At 39.6% G+C, this 23,409-nt stretch overlaps 1 protein-coding gene and 1 long non-coding RNA gene across 6 annotated transcripts in view; one reads left to right on the top strand and one right to left on the bottom strand.

Moving 5' to 3' along the window:
• The window catches only part of HMGCLL1 (3-hydroxy-3-methylglutaryl-CoA lyase like 1), a 167,753-nt gene that overhangs the window by 91,633 nt on the left and 52,711 nt on the right, over positions 1 to 23,409 (bottom strand). For 3 of the 5 annotated variants that reach the window (XM_081517466.1, XM_081517467.1, XM_081517469.1), the window contains exons 2-3: positions 15,731 to 15,811; positions 15,396 to 15,503 (exon numbers count right to left, since the gene is read on the bottom strand). In XM_081517466.1, the coding sequence (XP_081373592.1) occupies positions 15,396 to 15,503; positions 15,731 to 15,811 (189 nt within the window). Of the gene's footprint in view, positions 1 to 15,395; positions 15,504 to 15,730; positions 15,812 to 18,472; positions 18,816 to 23,409 lie in introns of all 5 variants that reach the window. The other 2 variants (XM_081517468.1, XM_081517465.1) reach the window with 2 other exon arrangements.
• Positions 17,227 to 18,928, top strand: LOC145516320 (uncharacterized). The gene is made up of 2 exons (XR_014061297.1): positions 17,227 to 17,876; positions 18,411 to 18,928. It is a non-coding gene; the product is annotated as an uncharacterized LOC145516320 (long non-coding RNA).

Below are 23,409 nucleotides of genomic sequence, written 5' to 3'. Positions count from 1 at the left end.
AAGAAAAGTTACTGCTAGTTTTAGGACACTATAGTGAATGCTAATTGATATTATTAATACTTATGTCTAACTAGAAGTCATATGTTTAAACATGTATGACATACTTATATTAATGTGAATAACAGGAGATCCAATCAATCCATCCTAAAAGAGATCAATCCTGGGTGTTCATTGGAAGGACTGATGTTGAAGCTGAAACTCCCAATACTTGGGCCACCTCATGCGAAGGGTTGACTCATTGGAAAAGACCCTGATGCTGGGTAGGATTGGGGGTGGGAGGAGAAGGGGACGACAGAGGATGAGATGGTTGGATGGCATCACCGACCGACTCGATGGACATGGGTTTGGGTAGACTCCAGGAGTTGGTGATGGACAGAGAGGCCTGGCGTGCTGCAATTCATGGGTTCGCAAAGAGTCGGACACGACTGAGCAACTGAACTGAACTGATAACAGGAATCCATAAAAGTGCTTCTCTAACCAACACACAGTTAGAGAATAAAGTATGCAGTGCATTACAGTATGAAGAGGACAAGACAAATGTTAATCTTCAAGAAATTTAGGTCATATTAACATGTAAGTGATTAATTCACTCTACATGTAATTTAACAAAAATCTGGAATCTTTATGTAGAAAATTATGTAAGAAAACAATGACTTAATAGATATTTCAATTTGTAGAACTGGAAAATAAGCAGAGATGACACTAACCAAATTCCAAATGTAAACCAAACTTTAGGTCATGAAAGCCAAACTTTGATAATCATTGAAGATACTTTATGAAATTATGATAAATTAGAATTTATTAATTAGAATTAACTTAATTAATTAGAATCCAACAAATCAGAACATTTTCCTTTACAAAAATAGCCACAATATGATGAGGTCATTTAAGACATAATAGTATTCTCCCTAAATTTGTGCAATAAAGACAATTGTGTAAAGAGCTTTACGAAATTGTGATAGGATATAATTTTATTACAATGAATAAACTAGAGCAGGTTTCAATTAAAGGTAGAAAACCCTTGCTTTACTTTATTTTTTTACTCTTAGGGAGTTGATGTTATACTTCAGTCTTGATGTTATTTTAATGTCTAAAGTTTAACTATTATTTAAACAATAATAGAACTATTCCTTTACAGTACTATTTTGACATTTTAACAAAACCTTTCTGCGTCTGGTTTGAATTAGCATATTTTTAAGATTTTGCTGTGACTTTTCATTTAAGATCGTAAGAATTCCCATTATTTGGTTAGTAACAGGATTTGCCATTATCTGGCCATTGTGTGGGAATCACCATACCTCTCCAGCCAACCAAACAGGGTATACCATGGTGAATTAATTTCACTGGTATCCAAATTTTGATACGGATTCAGTCACAATATTTGTGCAACAATTTGCAAGCATCCTAAAGTTATGCAAAGGGTCACATAATTAGAATGCAACAGACATATACTTAGAGATCTTATTTTACTTGCTACTAACTCTATCATGGGGTGATTATATCTGGACACTCCTTGTGTGCGTGCTCAATCACTCAGTTGTGTCCGACTCTTTGCAGTCCTATGGACTGTAGCCAACTAGGCTCCTCTATCTCTTGAACTTTCTAGGCAAGAATACTAGAGTGGGTTGCCATTTTCTCCTCGAGGGGATCTTCCTAACCCAGGGATCAGGTTTGCACCTCCTGTGTCTCCCGCATTGGCAGGCAGAATCTTTACCATTGAGCTACCTGAGAAACCCTTCAGATACTCCACATTACACATATTTAGACATCTTACTAATCTTTTGTCATTATCTGAATATAATACTTTAGTATAAGTATTCAGATAATGAGAAAAAATTAGTAATACTTATATTTTGAATGTGTTCTCCAGACAACAGCAACGGCTAAAGTATAGTTTGAGCATTGTTAAGTGCTTGTTCAAATTTCCTGAGAGTATTGGAATTTCAAGATAGTGCATATGAGTATACATTTTGCAAATAGACTATAAAATTTGTCATTGGGGAATACAGAATTTAATTTTAAAATATCATGAAACCTTTAAAATGAACTTTGAAAATGTCTTCCAATTTTTGAATATTGACATTTCAAAAGGTTATACACTTACAATATGTTTAATATTATAGCATTAAAAATGAAGCAGAGGCAGACCATACACATATAACACTTCAGCTAGTAGTGGAAGGGGTGTGTGTGTGTGTGTGTGTGTGTGTGTACATATCAAAAATACAAAATAATACAAATACCATGTGATCTGAAGTTGTATGAAACACATAAGGAAATATTTTTCTTTGCAACCTAAACTAGAATAATGACAAATATTTAAGCTAACCCTTATCTAGGCCAAGTGTAAATAACTCAGGGGCCTTTTTTTAAAGGAACAAAATATTTTTTTAAAGGAGCAAAATCTAATCACTGATAAACTTTTTTTTTCTCTTCCTAGAACAAGTACAATTACAAATATATCTAGTTTACATTCAATTTGAGTTCAATCCACTTTGAATCATGATTCTTATTCTCCACCAATTCTAAGATTTTATTGTTAGTTAATAATGTTTTTAATGATAAAGGCAAACATTTGCTTTATGCCAGTCTAAAGGGCAGGTCTCTATGTGTTGAGATGCATGCATTATCTCTTTAAACACTTTTTAACCATCCAATGAAAGGGACAGTTTCCATAGAAGAGGAAGTAGACAGAGATGAAAAGGATGAGTAAAATCACCCAGTAAGTGCAGGAGATGGGATGGACGCCAAGCTATCTCTCTGATTCCTCCTGGATAAGTACATCCTCCTATCCTCTAAATATCTTCTCTCTCCTCCTCTTAGTCATTGCTAAAGTTTTTCTGCATCACAATGTCAAGAGAAGAGTTCCTAGAAAGATCTTACCCTCAGACTGAAAACTTTCAAGAGTATGTGTGTTCACCTAACCCAGTGTTTCCTAAACTTGATTTAGCATCAAAACTATTTGAGGTTCTTCGAAAAAAAAAAGGATTTCTTGAACTCATCTGCACAGAGTCTGTTCTGAATCTACTCAGTTGAGGACCCAGGAATCTGTTGTTCCTAAAAATTCTCAGAAGATGTCAAGATATCAACAATTCTGGGAATCATAGTTGTTTCATTCTCAAAGACTGTCACTTAGGCTGGCGGGAGAAGAAATCAATGCATCCAAGAGGCCCCCACTTCAATATGGGAAGCCTCACTTTATTTTTATTCAGAGGTGACTCCAGATTTTGTGGATCTGAAATTATTGCAATTTGGAAGGGAATCTTTTTCAAAAATCTCTAATGTTAGTAGATCTTACTGAAACATATGACTAGGAGTCAATCCTAAAAGAAGTCAACCCTGAATACTCATTGAACGGACTGATGCTGAAGCTGAAGCTCCAATACTTTGACCATCTGATGCCTGGAAAAGACCCTAATGCTGGGAAAGAATGAAGGCAGGAGGAGAAGGGGATGACAGAGGATGAGACGGTTGGATGGCATCTCCGACTCGATGGACATGAGTTTGAGCAAGCTAAGGGAGATGGTAAAGGACAGGGAAGCCTGGAGTGCTGCTGTCCATGGGGTCATGGAGAGTCGGACACAACTGGACAAGTGAACAAAACAAAATCATATACTGAGATTCTAAATAAAGTTACATTAAAGGTGAAAAGTTTCATGGATTAAAAACAAATAACATTTTGGAGATTCCCAACACACATGAAATTGCCTACCCTTGATCTTAGCAACTTATCATCAAGGTAGTTAATCTATCTGAAATAAAGATTTCAGGGATTTCTTTTCCTTAACACTTGAGATCAGTTTGGCATAACTGATTCTTATTCTTAGTATAACTGAGAATATCTTATTCTTAGTATAACCATCATATTTCTTGGTAAATTTCTTTTTTATACAGTCTCTGCTTAATATACCATTTTAAATTTTGCCAGGAAATATACTTATGGATCTATAACCCTCAATTTGTGGAATAATTTTTTAGAAATATATTTGAAGGATTCCTTTTTACACCACCATCACCCAGGACAGCATTCAGATCTTTATGAAATGAGCAGACAATACCAGAAGGTATTTGCCTACTGTCTGCACTGGCCAGTGAGATATTGCTGATGGTAATACTTTGCCTTATACAGCAGGAGGGGTGGATACAGGATGTGCCATGTCTTCAATACATGCCACAGATTACTACACAAAGGTAAATAATGTGGTTCCAGACCCTATAACTCAATTTGAACAGTACCTCCTCTTAAAGGTAACACATTCATAGATTCAGTAATGAGGAAAAAATGGGACTGGAGCCCTTCCTGACAACTGTGGGTGAAAACACTCTACCCAGCCATGAACGGCTTATAGACTGGGTCCTCCAACCCTGTCTCATTCACAGACTCTTTCCACAAACCCCATATATCTTAGCCTCAGTAGCACAGAGGAAATCTTGCTCTGCTTGAAGAAGTAAGACAGTTTTAATAAATCACAGTCTTACAATAATAAACACAGGAAATCTCTGGAAAATTGAACATCTAGTTTTAGTTTTTTTTTCTACCCAATACCCTGACTTGGCTGCTGCTGCTAAAATGGTCTGACACCGTACTCACAAAACTTCTTAAGTCCAGAAGCCTAAAAACTAATTTGGGCTGGTGTATAATTTCCTGTGTTTCCTTATTTAACATCATCTTTGTGTTGTAAGGGCCTCTGTAGCGCCCTCTAAGGAAAGGAATGCACAAGCTTCTCAAGAGTGATCTGAGCAAACAGCATAATGACCCCGCAGCCGTAATGTGAATACCTGCAAGCCATTTTCATCATAATCTATTAATGTCTACAAATATTCATTTTTAAATTATAAAATAAATCCAATCCACCCAATGGATTTGTGTGTTATAAACTGGGAGACCAATGCTCCAGACAGAGAAACCAGAGTCACCTTATTCATTAACATCCCCCCGAGCCCCCTTACCCCACCTCCCACCCCTGCTAGCCATTTCCTAAGGCAAATATAACAAATATGCATTAGTGATTCTTTGTTCAGGTCAGTGACTTTGGGGACCACCCTCCTGGTCTTCCCATGTCAAAACAGGTCTCAAAGTTCTCAGTATAATTTTCTTTTCATTCAACTGTGTTGTCTCTCATATATCATGCCTTTGTGTTTGTTAATAACACTGTCAGCAGTGTTATTTCTCATGCATGGGTGCAGAAATGACTTCTAAAATACTGTGCCTAATTGTATTCACTCTGGATGACTGTAAATGGCGTTGCCCATCTATGCTTACACCTCCTCCTAGAAGCCCCTCTGCCCACACTGGAGAGCTGTGCTGATGAGAAGAGGGGAAGACCGGGTTGTTTGAGGGACATTATCTTACTGGCAAAAAGAAAGAGTTGTAGCAAAAGGGTTCTTAATACCCTGGCAAGCAATGCCATCAGGACAATAGCCTATAAGATCAAACTGCAATGATTTGGCCTCATATGGATCTGAAGATCCAGTAAGCAGAAGAGAAGACAGACCTTGAAAAGATTGGACAGACCACCTCTTAAACACAAACCGCTTAGCATATTCTGATTACTAGGTTCTAGTTTATTACAGTTCATTTACAGATATCCACTTGATTTGAGTGATTTTATTTCCATTACCCATTTTAACTTTACAATTGGCTTATTATACAGATAATGCTATCAACCACACATTATTCAACGTCTGAGTTCAACAAAGAATTCAATGCGGTGTTTAATAGAGACATAACAAAAAGCAGTGAATGAGTGAATAAATGAATAGAAAGAATCCAAGGCATAAAGAAATGAAAATACTTTGCCAAATCATATCAGAAACAAGAGTCAGCTCTCAGATATTCTACTGGAAAATATGTATGTTGTTATTTCTAAACAGATACAGTGATGTCACTAAAAGCTCAAGAAACCTGAAACCTGGCGGACTTGGGAAGAAATAATTACTTGGGGATTACTAAGTGATATGTTTCTTATTATAATCAGTCTTGACTAAGAACAGTGTTACAATTTCTTGATGGTTCCACATCACAGCAGTACAAGGTCTGGAGTAAGTAGTATTAATTTTCTCAAGTTGTTAGCATGAATTTGCTTCAATATGTTGATATTTCAAAGAATGGTTAATTTAGTAGTTTGAAAAGCAAACAGGAATGTGAGAGCCTAGAACAATTAAAGCAGCATAACTATAACCTATGAACTTTTGCCATTGTAAATTTAAAGCTGTCCAAGATGTTTATAAAATGAAGAGCATTCTTCAAAAGAATGTCCTATATATTGACAATGAACAAACAGCCAAAATTCATAGACATTACAAAATATTCTATGATTCTAAAAATGTAATTCCAACTAGCCTTCAATTTGATAAACGGTATATTCAAGATAAATGAATTTGGATAAAATTTTTGAGCATATAAAAGTAAATGCTTTATATTTACTCTAGGTGAAAAACTACACATTTATATTCTTTTTACTCTATCAAGTGTGGAAGAAGTGAAATGGTAACATATGTATGTCTCATTAATGTGTAAGTTTTAAATATAAAACTTACCTACTGCTTAATATGATTTTTGGAATGTAATGCTACTTTTAGCATTCAGATTTATCTAATTTCCTATGTTCACTACATATTATTCCTACAGAACTTTACAGCAATTTAACCAGGCAATATTAGATCGGTGTGCATGCCATGTGTGTGTGCATATCTAAAAATTAGGAAAAAATACTTTATTTTTATTTTAAAAATTTAACTGGAATTATATATATCAACAAAATATGTCTTTTAAAACCATAATCAATTTAAAAATAATTAGTATATGTTTCATTTTCAGTGTCCAATGTACAAGGATCATGAATTCTTAAAAACAAGTGCTGCTGCTTGGCAGCCTTAAAACTGATGATTGAAACAGTCCACATTTAATCTTAAGACTTTAAACCTGGTTTTCACTAATGGCTGTGACTCACCCCAGGAGAGTGGTAAGTGTGACACACGGGAAGTGCTTGAGCTCCTCGGAGCCTGGTCTACAGGACAAACTGCTTCCCTTAAAGTGGATGTAAGTGGCTTAGCCAGGAGTCATACCAATGGAGTTAGTCTACACTAAAATAAGATTGACAAACTAATCAAACTAATGAAGAAAATGCCATTAAAAAGTTAGAATCCAGGCTCTCTGTGCCAAACTGTATCTCTATTCAGCTTTTATGTAATTTCATTATATGCTAGATCTTTCAAGCTGTCGATGCATACTGATAATTCTATGAGGCCCAATTTTAACGTAATGTAAATCACATACAAAAATAGACTTTTCATATGATCAAAATGCCTTTGAAAGTTTCTTTCTTTCATGGATTAACTTAGAGAAAATATGATAGATACAAATAAATAAACAGTGAGATAAAGTATTTGAGCATTTTGGGTCCTTTTTTATAAATCTAAGAACCAAAAAAAGACAAATTGTTAGTCAAAATGTAATTGATAAGATTAAGTCATTAGAAAAGCAGTGTATGCTGAGCACAGTAAGTCTTTGAGCAGAATCATAGCTTTTGTCCTTATGGAGAAAAAATTTAAAAAATATTGAATTGTACCTTCAGTGTGAAAAAAAATAAGAGAATCTAACTAGTAGAATTACAACGTTATTGCTTTTCATTGAAAGCTTTGCTTTTTACTTTGCACACAGAAGTGAAATTACATCTTAGGTAGAGAATAAGTTACTGGTGAATGCCAAGTAATATGTACAAGGCTAACAACTCGTTTTCCCCCAATTTTTTTTTTTTTGCAAAGTAAAAATTGAAAGCAAAGTAAAAAAGAAAAAATATTAGTGCCCACAATCCCAATAAAATTTTTTTCATATTTTTGATTTTTTCCTGAGAGAGACAAAAGTGTTTAAAAAAATCTGTGACTATGCTTTAGGCAATCTGCATACCCTCTGTGATAACAGTGGCAAATGAGGTAACTGTAGAATGAAAACAACTTTAAAATATTGCATTTCAGGTTAATCACTCCAATACCAACCTAAATCCCATGTGAGGCAGCACAATTGTCTGTTCGGAGTGAGCAGGAGTCAGGTAAATACTAGCAGCCCTGAGAGTGCTAAAATACATATCTTTTGGAATTTGGGGGTTTCAGAATGCCGAGCCTGCTTTTCTCTCAACTCTGTTCTTTCATTATTCATAAGGAAAAGCACATAATTAACTAGATTAATTATTAGATCATTTTTAAAGACGTAAGTGTCACAGATTAGAAAAGTGCTCCAATGATATCCCCCTATACATGTGTTCCTCTGCAACACCCCACCCCAGTCAAGAGGTGGCATGCATCCCTCCCTGTGAAACTGAGTGCCTTTGTAGCTACATCAACTCATACAGTATGGAAAAGTGATGCTAGAAAATTTATAAGGCTTCGCTATAAAGGGCATACCGTTTGTGCTTGCCTCTTGGAACCTCTGCAACTCGAAATCACTATGTGATAGATGTAAGGCTGCCATGCTGGGAGGAAATCCAAACTAGCCTATGTGGGTGAAAGGGCTCCTGTGACCCCAGGAAATGGGAACTGTGGTCTTATAAATTTCACCCTCTCTGGGCCGAAGGCAGAGGTCAGCTGCTCTGGGAAACAGTGGATGAGACTCACAGAAGATGAAATTACCCTGCCAGGACACTGTGCCTTATAAACAGAGGAATTTGGAAGCTCTCCCCAAAAGCTCTTCACACAAGCCCTGCCACTTCCCCTTTCTCCCTGGATCTCTCTCTCTCTTTCACACACACACACACACACACACACACACACACACACAACTTCTCTACTCAATTACCCTCTTCCCTGCCTCTTCCCCACACAACCATCCCCCTCAGAAAAAGCAGAGCAAGGAAAAGCAGCCAGGGGGCGCTCAGGAGCAGAAGCTACAACGACCCGCATCTCATCCATTGGCGTTTAAATCTTAAACTTCAACCCAGTAAATATGTTTTCATTCCTAACAAAGAATTAATTGTCTCACACACTAAAAGGAGGACAGGGAAAAGTTTACACATTCCTTCTTGCTTACACTGTGTTTGGGCCATATTTTTAAGTGTTAGACCGATTTGTAAATAATTGTTACAGCCTTTTATGTGTATTTCTTTCTACTTTTATAGAGAAAAGCTATTTCTGCCCCTTACTGACCTACCTATTCCAACAGTGAACAATTAATTAAACAGGGAACAAATATTTATAACTGAAACTTTGCATGTGACAGATATAAACATACAGTGTCTTGTACCTTTCAGGCATTCTTACTTTTAAATAAATGGTATTCACTCATGTGAATGAACATGTTTAAAACCAAATGGCTACATTAAAGATAATGGAAAACTCAAGTTCACTTTCAAAAATTATTGCATTTATAATGATTTAAATAGCTCATTACTGAGAGTTCCATCCCAAAGTTTCAGTAAACCCACAGAGTTTTATAAACACATTTTTTTTTCTACTGTTACCGCTGTTCACTCTATTGAAGTAAGGAGCTATGTGGACTCATTTCAAATGTCCTTAGATTATATGTCACTCTAAGGAAACCCTTTTTCCAGATAAGTTGTAAAGAACATGTATTTTTTAATGGCAGGTATTTTATCATCTCTGGCCATTTAGATTATAGGTGTGGGATCCTGTTTTATATGGCAGCCTGCTACCGTGGAACTTTTCTTTCAGCTGCTTTAGTTAGAAAAGCTGCTGCCAAACAAAACAGTAGGAGGGAAGCTGTAAAAACGCTTTAAAATGCTAAAAAAAGAAATAAGTGAGCAAGCAGCAATCTAAACATAAACCAGAGGACTCTTCCCATGACCCACGTTTAAGGGAAAGAAAGAAGATGCAGAGAATTAACAGTATACCAATTTCAAGCCACATTCAAGATCTTTAGAAGAATTAGAAATTATTCAGACAATTACATGTAAGCTGGTACACTAAAATCTTCGTGACACAAATCTCAGACATTCTTTTGAGTTAGACAAGCCTGTTATCAGGATATTTTCTCAAAAAAATGAGAAGTTATAGAATCTGGGGAAAAAAATATATATACATATAGGTAGATGTATAACTGAATCCCTCTGCTATACACCTGAAACCAACACCACACTGTAAATCAACTATACTTCAATAAAAATAAATTGCTTTCAAAAAATGAGAGGTTAAAATATAAAACTTCAAATTATCATCATAGGTTATTTCTCTTGATTTAAGGCCTTTTTCACTGACATCAGAACAATGAAATCTACAGAGCTACATGATGAGATAACCTCCAACAACAATAACAGAAATGCCAATGCAGGAGAAATGAGAGACATGGATTGGATTCCTATGTCAGGAAGATCCCCTGGAGGAGGGCACAGCAATCCACTGCAGTATTCTTGCCTGAAGAATCCCATGGACAGATGAGCCTGGAGGGCTAAGGTCCATGGGGTCACAAAGAGTTGGACACGACTGAAGTGACTTAGCGTGCACACACACATACACACACACACACACACAACAACAACAACAACAGAAGAGTCTACATCATGTGAACTTAGTAAAATCTAGAATCCAAACATGACTATGGGAAATCGAATTGCCAAAATGGTATAGTCTCAGTCCTGCCCTTTGAAAAATTCTTGATGTGTAATAATAAGTAACCGGTATAACTTTGAAAGTTCAATCTGATATTATCTTTGATCCAGGCACACTGTTCTTTTACAAATAGAGCAGTGATTTATTTAATAAAAACACTCCCTTTTTTTTTTTTTTTTTGGTTTGGAATGTATGTAACCAGATGAGTATTAAAAGTGACATATATAGCATATTCTCTAATATTTGAAGGATGAGTATCTTTACTTTTTCAGACTGGGGTCCAATCCAATATTTAAACTAAACACATTACTTCAATATTTAAGAAAAAGGCTGTTTATCCCAGAGAAAGCAACTGACTTATAAGGAGCCCCAGGTAAGTCAGTCGTCTGTTAGACATTCGCTCAGGTAACACTGGTGAGCATGGTGGGAGCCAGATGCTCTGGGCTCCGGCCGCCACAGACAGGGACCCACTCACGGGCTTTATGCATAAACCCTCCTGCGTGGAAGGCATCATTGCTGGGACTGCCAGGGTTCAAAGAGGTTCAGTCACTTACTCCAGCTCCAGGCGGAGTGCAGACTGGACACAGTGCAGAGGAGCCTCTGCCTCCTCACAGCTGTCCTCACAGGCTGTGTGGGGAATTCTGTCCTTTATCCAGTAATACTTTCAGCCAATGCTGAGTTCATTACCTCTCAACAGGTTAAGTCCTGAATCCACCTCAGAACCAAGCCCAGAATGAATCGTATTATTTGATGGTCCTATCATAGGCATCTACTTCCTGGGAGGCCAGAAGGCATTTTCCCATTACTGCTCACAGAGGGATGGCCTTCCCTCTGTTTTGCTCCTTTATTCTTGCAAGGAGCTGAGTGAGAAGAGTGGCCTCCGGGCAAGGGGCTCTCCTCTCCTTCTTCTCAGTGGCCCTGGGAGTGCCCCAGACTAGGCGCAAGAACAACCCACCAAGCAAGTTCCAGTATGGTGGAGTAAGATAATTTCCTTAACATCACCACAGTCAAGAGGCAGCTTAACAAAACCATTGGGAAATAACGGTCTCTTGAAGAGATACTGATGTTGTAGTTGGAGGTCATCTTATCATGTCGGGCTTCCCTCATAGCTCAGTTGATAAAGAATCCACCTGCAATGCAGGAGACCCCGGTTCAATCCCTAGGTTGGGAAGATCCCCTGGAGGAGAGAAAGGCTACCCACCCCAGTATTCTGGCCTGGAGAATTCCATGGACTCTACAGTCCATGGGGTGGCAAAGAGTCAGACACGACTGAGCGACTTTCACTTTCCCTTATCATGTAACTCTGAAGATTTCATGGTTCTGATGCTAAGGAAAAACATAAAATCTGAAACATCACCTTGGTGGGTCATCATTAATATTACCTGTCCTCCTTCCTAAACCTTACTCTAAAATTATACCAGCCTGTCTAGTTTCTCTCCAACAATAACCAAATACATGAAAAGAGCACTACTAAACGAAATACATAGGCGATGTCATAAAGACTTAAAAGATGATAAAAGTCTCACATGATAGTAAGTAAAATAATGATAGCTCACAGTTTGCAAAATGACAATGTCAAGGAAATAAGTCTAGTCTCATTAAGCTGTTTGTATCTTCCTAAGGAAATTATCTGTAGCCTTTGTAACACAAGATCAAATACACGAACAAAATTTAAGAGTCACTTGTCCATATCAAAGAATGGAGTCACGTGTTATCATGATTTCAGGCTGATAGGTTCATTATTCATTTCATGATATTTATTGAGCACCTACTTACTAGGCACAAAGCAGTGGGGGTACAGTGACAGACAAGAGAGACACGGTCATGATCTCTTTAGCCCTTGTAGTCTGGGAAGCAGATCCTCACACAGCATTTATAAAAAATATATATATGATTATAAATGGTGGCATTTGGGATGAAGAGAAGTCACAGTTTATTTTAAGGATACATAAAGTAACCCTGATATTTGAACACTGAAGCTGTGAAAACTGATGGATTACTATTAATAGTACAATTTATCCTTTCGTGGTCTCTGTTGTTTGCAACACCTTAAAAAGTACTTAAAAGCGTTTAATGTTTTAAGACTTTTACACCATCTTGTTATAACTGAAAAGCAATGCAGAAACTGAGATGTACATAAAAAAGCATAAATGAAGCGCGATTAGATACAAAGGCAGGACATGAGCAGGAACAAGAAGCAGTTTGGTTTGGTGGAAGGTTCTGCAAAAGGAAGTTGGGCCACACAGAGAGACCTTGAACCCTAGGCCAGGTTCCCAAACTTTTTCAGCAAGGAGAAGGGAGCTTATAAAGAGATGAGAATGTGAGTTTGAAGAGGCTGGTATTTCTGGGAGGTTATCTTGGAAACAATGGGCAAAATGCAATAAAGGGAGAGACAGTGCTTGAAATATCATTTAAGAGACAATAACAATAATTAATCCATAAGGGTATGGATAACTAATATTAGGTGTGGACTACTAATATTAATCCATAAGCGTATGGGTTACTAACTCATCCATGGAGTTGAAAAATAAGAGATAGGTATAGGATACATAAAAGCAGAGACATTACTTTGCCAACAAAGGTCCATCTAGTCAAGGCTATGGCTTGTCCAGTAGTCATGTATGGATGTGAGAGTTGGACTATAAAGAAAGCTGAGCCCTGAAGAATTGATGCTTTTGAACTGTGGTGTTGGAGAAGACTCTTGAGAGTCCCTTGGACTGCAAGGAGATCCAACCAGTCCATCCTAAATGAGATCAGTCCTGGGTGTTCATTGGAAGGACTGATGTTGAAACTGAAACTCCAATACTTTGGCCACCTGATGTGAAGAACTGACTCATTGGAAAAAACCCTGATGCTGGGAAAGATTGAGGGCAGGAGGAGAAGGGGATGACAGAGGATGAGAAGGTTGAATGGCATCACCAAATAGGCATGAGTTTGAGCAAACTCCGGGAGTTGGTGATGGACGGGGAGGCCTGGCATGTTGCAGTCCATGGAGTCGCAAAGGGTTGGACACGACTGAGCGACTGAACTGATAGGCTATATTGAGGAGGAAGAATTTGGGGTCAGTAACTGACTAGATATAAAAGGCTCTCGAGAATTCAAATCCAAGATTCCCAAAGGAACAATGGGCTATGAGCATAAAGTAGGATCAACAATAACTATGGTTTTGAACCCACTGAGTTTCAAGTGCTAATAGAATGTCCAGCTGAAGCTTGTCAGAAATGACAGAACTGGAAACACAGGCTTGTCATCCTCTCAGAAGTGACTGTTGATACTGGAAGGGTCAGAAAAGAGGAGAGCAGAGGCAGGGGAAATTACTAAAGAATCTCGAGGGAACGTGGTGGGAGGGAAATGTTGTTGGGAAGCCAGAAGGAGCTACGGGGTGGCAAGCAAAGGAGGATTGAAGCGGAAGCCAAGGGAACAGGATGAAAAAGTGATCAGCAAAGTTACGTTCTGCAAAGAGACCAGGGGACCCCAGGAATAAGAACAGGGTCCAAGGAATCCGAGGATCCAGGGAATGAGAGCTGGACTGGGAAGGGAGAGGGGTCCACTGTTTGCTAATTATGAATCACACTTCAAACATCAGAGCCAAGTCTCAGAAGTAATGGCTGCTTCCATATGCCAGCCAGCTCTGGATAAGACTATCTTCTCTTCAAGAGAAGATTCCAGATGACTCCCTTTTGCCTTTGAGGAATCTATGTATTTTCATCAGTTACATGAATATATATAAACTAGCAAAGATAAGCATTAAAAAAGAGTGCATATCTATTATACATTTCTCACTGCTTAAAATGGGATTGTATGGGGAAGGTGTCAGGCCACATTTAACATCACTTCCTTCTAATAGACAAAAATGGTAATCAGCTGGAGATATTCAGATCACTCATAAAGTCAGTAAAATGGTAGGTTCTGGGAGGTTACCTTAGAAGCAATGGGTGAAATGCATAAAGAAGGGAGATACAGTGCTTACAAATATCATTTAAGAGACTATCCCAATAATTAATTCATAAGGCTGTGGGTTACTAACTCATCCATGGAGCTGAAAAAAAGAGACAACCATAGGCTACATTGAAGAGGAAGAATTTTGTATCAGTAACTGACTAACTAGATATAAAAGACTTGAGAATTCAAATCCAAGATTCCCAAGGGAACAGTGGGCTATGAGCATAAAGCAGGATCAATAATAAGTCTGCTTTTGTAAATGGAAGTAAACAGAAGGCAGGACCCTAAACTGCTATTGAGAGTCTTATTCCCTACTCATTACATCGGACCACACACTCTTGGACGTTTAGGATGAAGTTCCAAACAGCTTTTAAACAATTAAGCCCAAATAACTTTTTAGGACTTAATAGGTATATTTAATTAAAGATGTTTTTTATTTAATCATATCTAAGTGTATGGACTAATATTTCATAAGAATACAGAAAACTGGTAATTTTATCAAGTTAATATCACAATGTATATCATGCTGTTTACTAAATCTTTCACTAAAGTGAGAAGTACTAATCACTCAGTCGTGTCTGACTTTTTGTGACCCCACAAACTGTAGTCCCCTAGGCGCCTCTGTCCATGGAATCCTCCAGACAAAAATACTGAAGTGTTTAGCCATTCTCTTCTCCAGAAGATCTTCCTGACCCAGGGATTGAACTCAGGTCTCCTGCATTGCAAGCAGATCCTTTACTGCCTGAGCCATCAGGTCTATGAACTAAAATTTTGTAAGAATATAGCAAACTGGTAATTATATCAGGTTAATATCACAATGCATATCACACTGTTCACTAAATCTTGGCAATGTTGGATTAAGAATCCAGTTAAGGAATTATGGATTTACATACCTGTGGTATCCACCTGGAAGACACAAAGCTTGTCACTTCTATTACAGACAAGCCAGTTTGGGAAAGTTGATTGATAAATTCAATTTTTATATCTGTAGGAACTATAACCTAAGAAAACATTAAAAATTACATGTTATTTGCATAGAGTCTAAGGCACATAAATAGAAATTAATTCTTAACTGAAAGTAAATACTATTTAAGATGTATAAATTCAAGTAGCGACTGAGAACAAACATAATCATCTAATATATGAAATCCACATAAGCCTTTAGACTCTGAGTAAATATTTAGATTTAACATTTTAAATAAACTGTGTAAAATAAACATCAAACTACCTTTTCATTCTGCAATCCATCCCTAGGTCCAACTTCTACTATTTTAACATATTCAGGGAATCCAGATAACTGGGCTGATTCCTGAAATGGAAAATACAAGGCAAGAAAAAGAGATAACTGTTAGGTCAGCAAAGCTGCTTATATGAAAAGTCAAACAATTCCACTTTGTTAAGATGAAGTTCTCACCCTGGAAAGTTAAGAAAGGTAAGAAATCAATACAATGATATAATGCAAAACACAAAGTTTATGATATTAACAATGTGAAGTCATTTTTTTCTTACAATCCAGTAATAGTATAATTGGGCATCCCTGGTGGCTCAGCAGTACAGAATCTGCCTGGGACGCAGAAGGCGAAGGAGACATGGTTTCAATCATTGGATCAAGAAAATTCCCTGGAGGAAGACATGGCAACCCACTCCAGTATTCTTGTCTGGAGGATCTCATGGACAAGGGAGCCTGGCAGGCTCTAGTCCATAGGGTTGCAAAGAGTCAGACACAACTGAAGTGACTGACCATAGCGCAATAGTCTAATTATGATTAAAACCCAAAAGATGAATTTCAAAGATAAAACTGTAAAGAGGGTGACTTAGGCTCTAAAGATCCAATCTGTTGAGTACTTCTGTGTATGATGATAAACATAGCATCATTTGAGCATCATTTCAGTTCATTAAAAAATTTAGATTTTTGTATTAACAGACTTTCACAATTTCCTTCACTTGCCAAGTGTGAATTCAGATTTCTTGCCTATGTTAGTGAAGCTGTGTTGTTTATTTCTTGTCTGTGGCATGCAGCATGACCAGCACCTAAACACAGCTTCCTGTAGGTCAGACTCCCCCATCCCTCAAGGATGACCCAATCCTGGGTATTCCCATTTGTCCCTAAACTAAGGATTATGGACACACTATGTTTAGAAGGAGACTAGTTTAAAATAGGAGAAAGAGAAACAGACTTTCCTAACTTCATATTGCAGTTAAAATTAGAAATAGGCTACATCTTTCCAGACAGAACAAACATAACCTCTTGGTATCTCTAAGCGCAGTTAAGGACCAGTAATCAATCATCCGAGTCTTCAAGCTAACAGAATTGAACCAGATCAGCATAACCTGTGCTTCTAAGTTTTCTTTTGCTTTTTTTTTTTTTTTGTCTTGCCTTCCATAAGGGGTGATTAATCTGGGCTGACCAAGTTGTACTGTCTCTGTCCTGGTAACAATCACAAGCATACAGCGATGAAGCGGCTATTTTGGGTGTGGGACTCAGTTTGTCTCCATAACACGGAAGAACATGCAAGAACATGCCCTGCCCGCCCTTGGAGGATCCATAGCTGTTGCTTGATTTTATTAGCATTCTGTGTTAACTCAGCAAAAGAACCCAGATGGTTTCTGCTACAAAGTTTACATACCACCCTCTGCAATGTCCACGAAATCAGTCAGTTCAATAAGTAAAAATTCACCAAAAAGGAAATGAATTCTCATTTCTGCATCTCCTGAGCAGGTTGCAGTGCATGCAGTTGGGAGGGTGGAGGCTTGAGTGAGGATTTGTGCAGTTCTCAGCCTTAGGCTCAGTTTTGGATGGTGATCATGGAGTCATGTCTCATTCACAGGGTGGCCAGCATTTCAACCAAACAATACAGGCGAGGGGGCCATGGAAAGGCAGAGTAGATAAAGAGAAGCTCATTCCTCTCTCTTATTACATCCAGCCCTAAAACTACAAAACTTAAAAAACAGAAACAAAACTAGGCAATCTTAAACCATGTGGTCTTATTATTGTTGACTGTTTCCTGAAACTCATTTTCAATAGCAATTAGCTTGGAGCATACAGAGATGAAGAATATTTCTTTATTAAACAAGATTTAACAAAGAATATGAACATGGTCTTTGTTAAGGTGACAGCAGTATGCTGAGTATAATTAAAAGGCCCTTCCCTTGCATCACCGTTGTAAGTGGCAGAGTTAACAAACAATCTTAGGAAATTAAAGTACAATCCCCCACCAATTATTGCTTTTTCTGTCAAAGCAGAATACGTGCTCACTTGATATTGTTTTACATTTCTTCTTGACTCTAACACTAGCATTTTGTTTTCTAGGCATGGATCTGTATACCCTCTTCCTGAATACCTGAGAAATCAGAAGGAAGTTATAATGTGTTCAGTAAGCTCAAAGAACAACATTTCCCTTTAAATAGCATGTGTGTGCATGCGTACTAAGTCGCTTCAGTCCTGTCGACTCTGTACAACCCTATGGCCTGCCTCATAACTCCACCTCTATTCACTACCATGTCTCTTACCACATTTATCTAATGGGTACCTAATTGGTACATTTATTACTGGTTCTATTTTTGCATATACCCAACACCTAGCACTTAGTTGGGAGAAGGCAATGGCAACCCACTCCAGTACTCTTGCCTGGAAAATCCCATGGATGGAGGAGCCTGGTGGGCTGCAGTCCATGGGGTCACTAAGAGTTGGACACGACTGAGCGACTTGACTTTCACTTTTCACTTTCATGCGTTGGAGAAGGAAATGGCAACCCACTCCAGTGCTGGAGGATCCCGGGGCCAGAGGAGCCTGGTGGGCTGCCGTCTATGGGGTCGCACAGAGTCGGACACGACTGAGGTGACTTAGCAGCGGCACTGCTTCCTAAGTATTCTCCCTAATCTTATTTTCCATGATTAAAACCTTTCAGAATCTACCAGTCATTTGGAGAGATCTACCAGTCTAAGGTAAAAGATGATGCATGACTCTCACCTTCTACCACAATCTACTTCAAGCATGCTGTGATTTTAGCCATGCTAGAGTCATGTCCTGCTCACTTTCATGACTGTACATGTGAAGTTAACTTTTCGTTGGAAAGAGCTTCTATCCATAGGGGAAATTTTTTCGCCAAACCCGTGTCTCTTCTTCACGGGCACAGGATTGGACTTCATTTCTCCCCTAAGAGTCATGTTTGAACAAGTTCCGCTGACAGAACATGAAGGCGAATGCTATGTACCCCTTTCAGGCTTGGCCCATGAAAATATCCCGTGTACAAGCATCCATGCTCCTTCCCTTCCAGACAGCTTGGTGTAGATGAGTATGGCAGACTTGGAATCTGATAAAGACACAAAAAGAAAAAAGAAAGGAAGCTACACTTGAATCACTACTTGAAAAATGATTCTATGAGAAGCAATTATTTTGTCATAGAAAAATAAACATCAACTGTGTTACCACTGTGTTTTTAAATGAGCTGACTCATCAGAAAAGACCCCGATGCTGGGAAGGATTGGGGGCAGGAGGAGAAGGGGACGACGACAGAGGATGAGATGGCTGGATGGCATCACCGACTCGATAGACATGGGTTTGGGTAAACTCTGGGAGTTGGTGATGGACAGGGAGGCCTGGCGTGCTGCAGTTCACGGGGTCGCAAAGAGTCAGACATGACTGAGCGACTGAACTGAACTGACTGTGTTACAATATTCAGAGGTATATCTTTTATGGCTACTAATTGTGAGAAAAAGACGAAGGGCCTGAAGTTTTACTTTACTTGCAAGCTAACAAGTTGAGCCTAACCCTGGGTCAAAGAAGAAAACAAGGTGTTATCACTCCTAACCACCACAGTAGTTAGAGGATCAGGGTTTATGTGGTTCTCCAAGCCCAGGTTCCAGGAAGAGAAGAGGACCGTGTAACACTTGCACAGGCAATGGGTTCCATTACAGAAAAGGAAGTCCAAGCATACGGAGCTTGAAACTTTGGTAACAGGCAGTAACTGTATGGCCCCTTAGTGACAGCGGTAGACATTGTGTTTATGACGCTTGACCATGAGTTCACCTGCCTTTTGTCTCAGAGAAAGACACTCCCCCTTGGCTGCAGAAGGATACACTAGTTCTATCATTCAAAGCTGCTCTGCATACAAAAATCCTTGAAAAGAGAGAACAAAGGTATTTGTGCCTCTGTTTGTAAGACAAACAGAAATTGAAGACACCCATGGAGAATTATTTCCCAGTAATACCCATTCTTCATTTTTACACCATCTTGGTTTATGGCAAATTGTCACATTAATAAGCCATTCTGTTTTGCCCCTATGATAAATGAACAGGAGCTAGAATCAAATCAGTTCAATTTATCTTATGAAAATATTTAATTAAAGCTAGTCCAGCAGGTGGCTTCCAGGGTGGCACAATGGGAAAGAATCTGCCTGCCAATGCAGGAGATATGAGTTATATCCCTAGGTCAGGAAGATCCCCTGGAGGAGGAAGCAGCAACCCACTCCAGTATTCCTGCCTGTAAAACCCCATGACAGAGGAGCCTGAATGGTTGTAGCCCATGGGGTCACAAGAGAGCTGCACACCACTTAGCAACTAAAAAACAACAACAGCAAACAACAGCAACAGTCTCAACAGACCTCCAAGGAACAGGAGAAAAATAGCCTACAATACAATACAAAAATAGCCACGCCCACTCCTCCTGAGGGTCCCGGAGCCAACCAGCAGAATGAATCCTATGCAGCAGTGGCTCCTGCATCAGAAACCTGGAGTTGTCTACTCTGTACCTATTTTATGACGGTGGGTATGCTACTATGTTCAGTGCTATTATATGTCCAGGCAGCAATGGTGGCAATCTAGGCAATGAGGGTTTGATCAGCAGTGTGATTCCCATGTGCCTCGTTGGAGTATGGGCCTCAGACGACCCATCGGCAGCCATAATTTATTCCCATAATTCATAGCACCTCCCCAGGGTGTCTTTAGCATCTGAGTCCACAGTTTCCCAAATGGCAGACAAATAAGCTAGGCTGATGACCACAACCCATGAGTCCATAAAAACATGGGAAAGGCCTGCAGTTCCACTGGACGAGTAGAGTGATCACAGCCCTTTTCAGTTCTGCATGGCAGCCTGGGAGGTTCCCCAACCGCAGGAGCCCAGTGGTCATCATCAGATTTCAGCTCAGCTGAAACATCATCCAACCACGCTAAGAAAAGCACCGTGAAGAGAAGGGTCCCCACTGAGCTGGTAGCTTTGTTCCAGGCAGTGGAATGGACAACAGAGGGCAATGACTACTTTTCGTGTGTAAAGCTGAGATTGCACTGGGGACAGGCTGACCACTTCTCAAATACACCATTTCCATTTGATTAGTGAGGCCTGTTGAAAATGTCCGACCTTGTTAGCCACTCACTCCAAGTTGAATCCCCCAAATGGAAATATGGGCCAGGGAGTCAGAGAAGCCTCCCTGAGTCAAGCGTCCTGTTAAAAAAAAGGACTCCATGGCAGGCTAACAACTGATTTTCCAAAGAGACCTGGAAGGCTGTGTCATGGCAGTAAGAGATACACAGCCCTCCAAAGCGCCAGGAGGAGGAGGCTTCCTGACTTCGCCAGAAGCTTCAATTTTCCAAATCACCAGTCTCGGAGTCTTGGAGCTCCAGGAGGTCAGAGATTTTGGGGATTCCCCGAAGGTGTGTCTGCTTCACTACATGTAGCTCTTCCTATTGAGATGGTACCCTTTGGCATTTATGGGACATAAAATCACAATCACAATATGCTCCAGTTTTCACTACACCTTCAGATGTGAAAGCAGCAAGGCCTCACCCACAAGGCTGCTTCACCTCCCCTTTGCCACTGGGAATACTGCTGAACCCCATCAATTGAATCAGGACTCCCCATCAATTGAACCACGGGACTGATAGAATGGTGACTTGGTAAGAGTCCCCACTCTCTCCACTGGTCCAGCACACTCAGATAGATGCTAGTCATGCACCAATAATCATCATTTGCCTAAAACAGCTGAAGGAGGAAGGATAGCAATGATGAGGGGGTGCAGAAGGGAAGACCTGCCCGATAGCTGTTCACTGGCTCAAAACAATGAACTTGCAATGTCTCAGGTCTACACAAAGCCCTCTACCAGAAAGCAAAATCATCATTTCTGACACCATCTATTTTAACCTTGGTAACCCCTGGACTTAGTATCCATAGCTGTGCTGGTTTCCAACAGAATCATCAGCTTGTTCCCTCTGCCTGACGAGGGCTAAACTTGTACATGCTTCCATTGTTAAGATACCATCTCTTAAGTCTTTATCCAGTTACAGTGTAAGGGCTAAGAGAGTTTTGCAAAGTGGCAAGGCTGACTTTAAAATTCATCCATAATTCTTTGGGTCCTTTCTCATTTTCCAGTGGGTTGCTTTTCAGCACCTTATACATAACCTGGGGCAGCAGCGCCCCCATACTATTCAGAGACTCATTCGTGGTTTCTTACGTAGGAGTCTGTCCCGCCCAGTGAAATCTCCCCAGAGTTTCTGTAGAGCAGCTAGGGCTCTCTGCAGACCTTTTGCTGCCTTCTCTAGTTGTATCAAGCTGGTAAGGACAGATTACAGGGCAGCTAAGAAGGTCCAACTGCTGCTGTTCCTTATTAACAAGTATCACTTATCCTAACCCCTCATCTCCCAATTCAACCAATCAGAGTTCTTATGATTTACCTGGCTTCCTCTCATAATGGTGTCCGTATGTCTTCTTTCAACCCTCCCAGTAACTACTGATGGACAGAGAAAAGACCCTTCAAACCACCCAGGACTAATCTTAGTCCTGGTTTTCACAATGGATGGACTTGACACTGATCAGTATATACCTAAGGAAGTTCCCTTCTCTGGGAAGAGCCAGCACAAGTATGGCATCACTCAATCTTTGAACCTGTTAATACTTCCCTGAAACCAGACAGCAACCATCTTCCCAGTTCCTCATCTTTAACAAGCAACAAAGCAGAGGACCATCTGCTGCTCCATCAACTATGAAACATGTCCGTTACCAATTCCTGTGTGTGTGTGTGTGTGTGTGTGTGTGTGTGTGTGTGTGTGTGTGTGTGCGTGTATGCATGCATGCACTCAGTCGTGTCCGACTCTTTGCGACCCCATAGACTGTAGCCTGCTAGGCTCCTCTGTCCTTGGAATTTTCTGGCAAGAATACTGGAGTGGGTTGCCATTTCCTATTCTAGAGGATCTTTCTGACCCAGCGATTGAAACTCCATCTCTTGTGTCTGCTGAACTAGCAGGTGGATTCTTTACCACTGGGGCCACCTGGGAAGCCCTGATTTCACTCAAATGCCTTTAACCACCTGACTACCCTCATTCTTCCTTTTGCAGAAAGGCATGTCTCTCTCAGCATCTCAGTTCATCCACAAAACTGTCAAAACCCATGAAAGGCGACGGTATTACTGCACATGCTAGCTAATAAGTATCCCTGCCAGTGTTCTGGATGCTGGCAGAGGCCATGAGACGCTTGAGTCAAAGACAAGAGGCTTTACTATTCACCTTAATAGCAGCAGCCACAGCACCAACAGTTTTTTGTATTGGTTCCCTGAGCGTTACAGGAGCAGTGCTTGGGGAAGCAGATCATTTCAGCATGTCTGCCTTAGTTCTGAAAAGACACACTATTACCCAAGGCCACTTGCCGCACAAACACTTTGTAAAGATATTTTCAAAGGAAGCTAGTAAGACATGTAGAAATGTGAGAGGCCCATGAAGAATCATTTCTCAACACTATTATGATGACCTCAGTTACTGTCCTCAATCAAGACACTTAACTCATTATTCAAGATTCACTCAGGGCTTTTGTGACCTCCGTGGAGAATTAAGCACAGTTAACCCTTAAACAACATGGGAGTTAGAGGGTGCCAGCCCTCCACTCCATGTGTTCAAATGCACACAAATCCTTCCCATCCACAG

This window comes from Giraffa tippelskirchi, chromosome 8 (genome assembly GCF_054371585.1).
Source record: "Giraffa tippelskirchi isolate mGirTip1 chromosome 8, T2T-mGirTip1v1.2.pri, whole genome shotgun sequence".
Taxonomy (NCBI): domain Eukaryota; kingdom Metazoa; phylum Chordata; class Mammalia; order Artiodactyla; family Giraffidae; genus Giraffa; species Giraffa tippelskirchi.
Note: the sequence above shows the minus strand (reverse complement) of the source record. Positions and strands in the feature narration are given on the sequence as shown.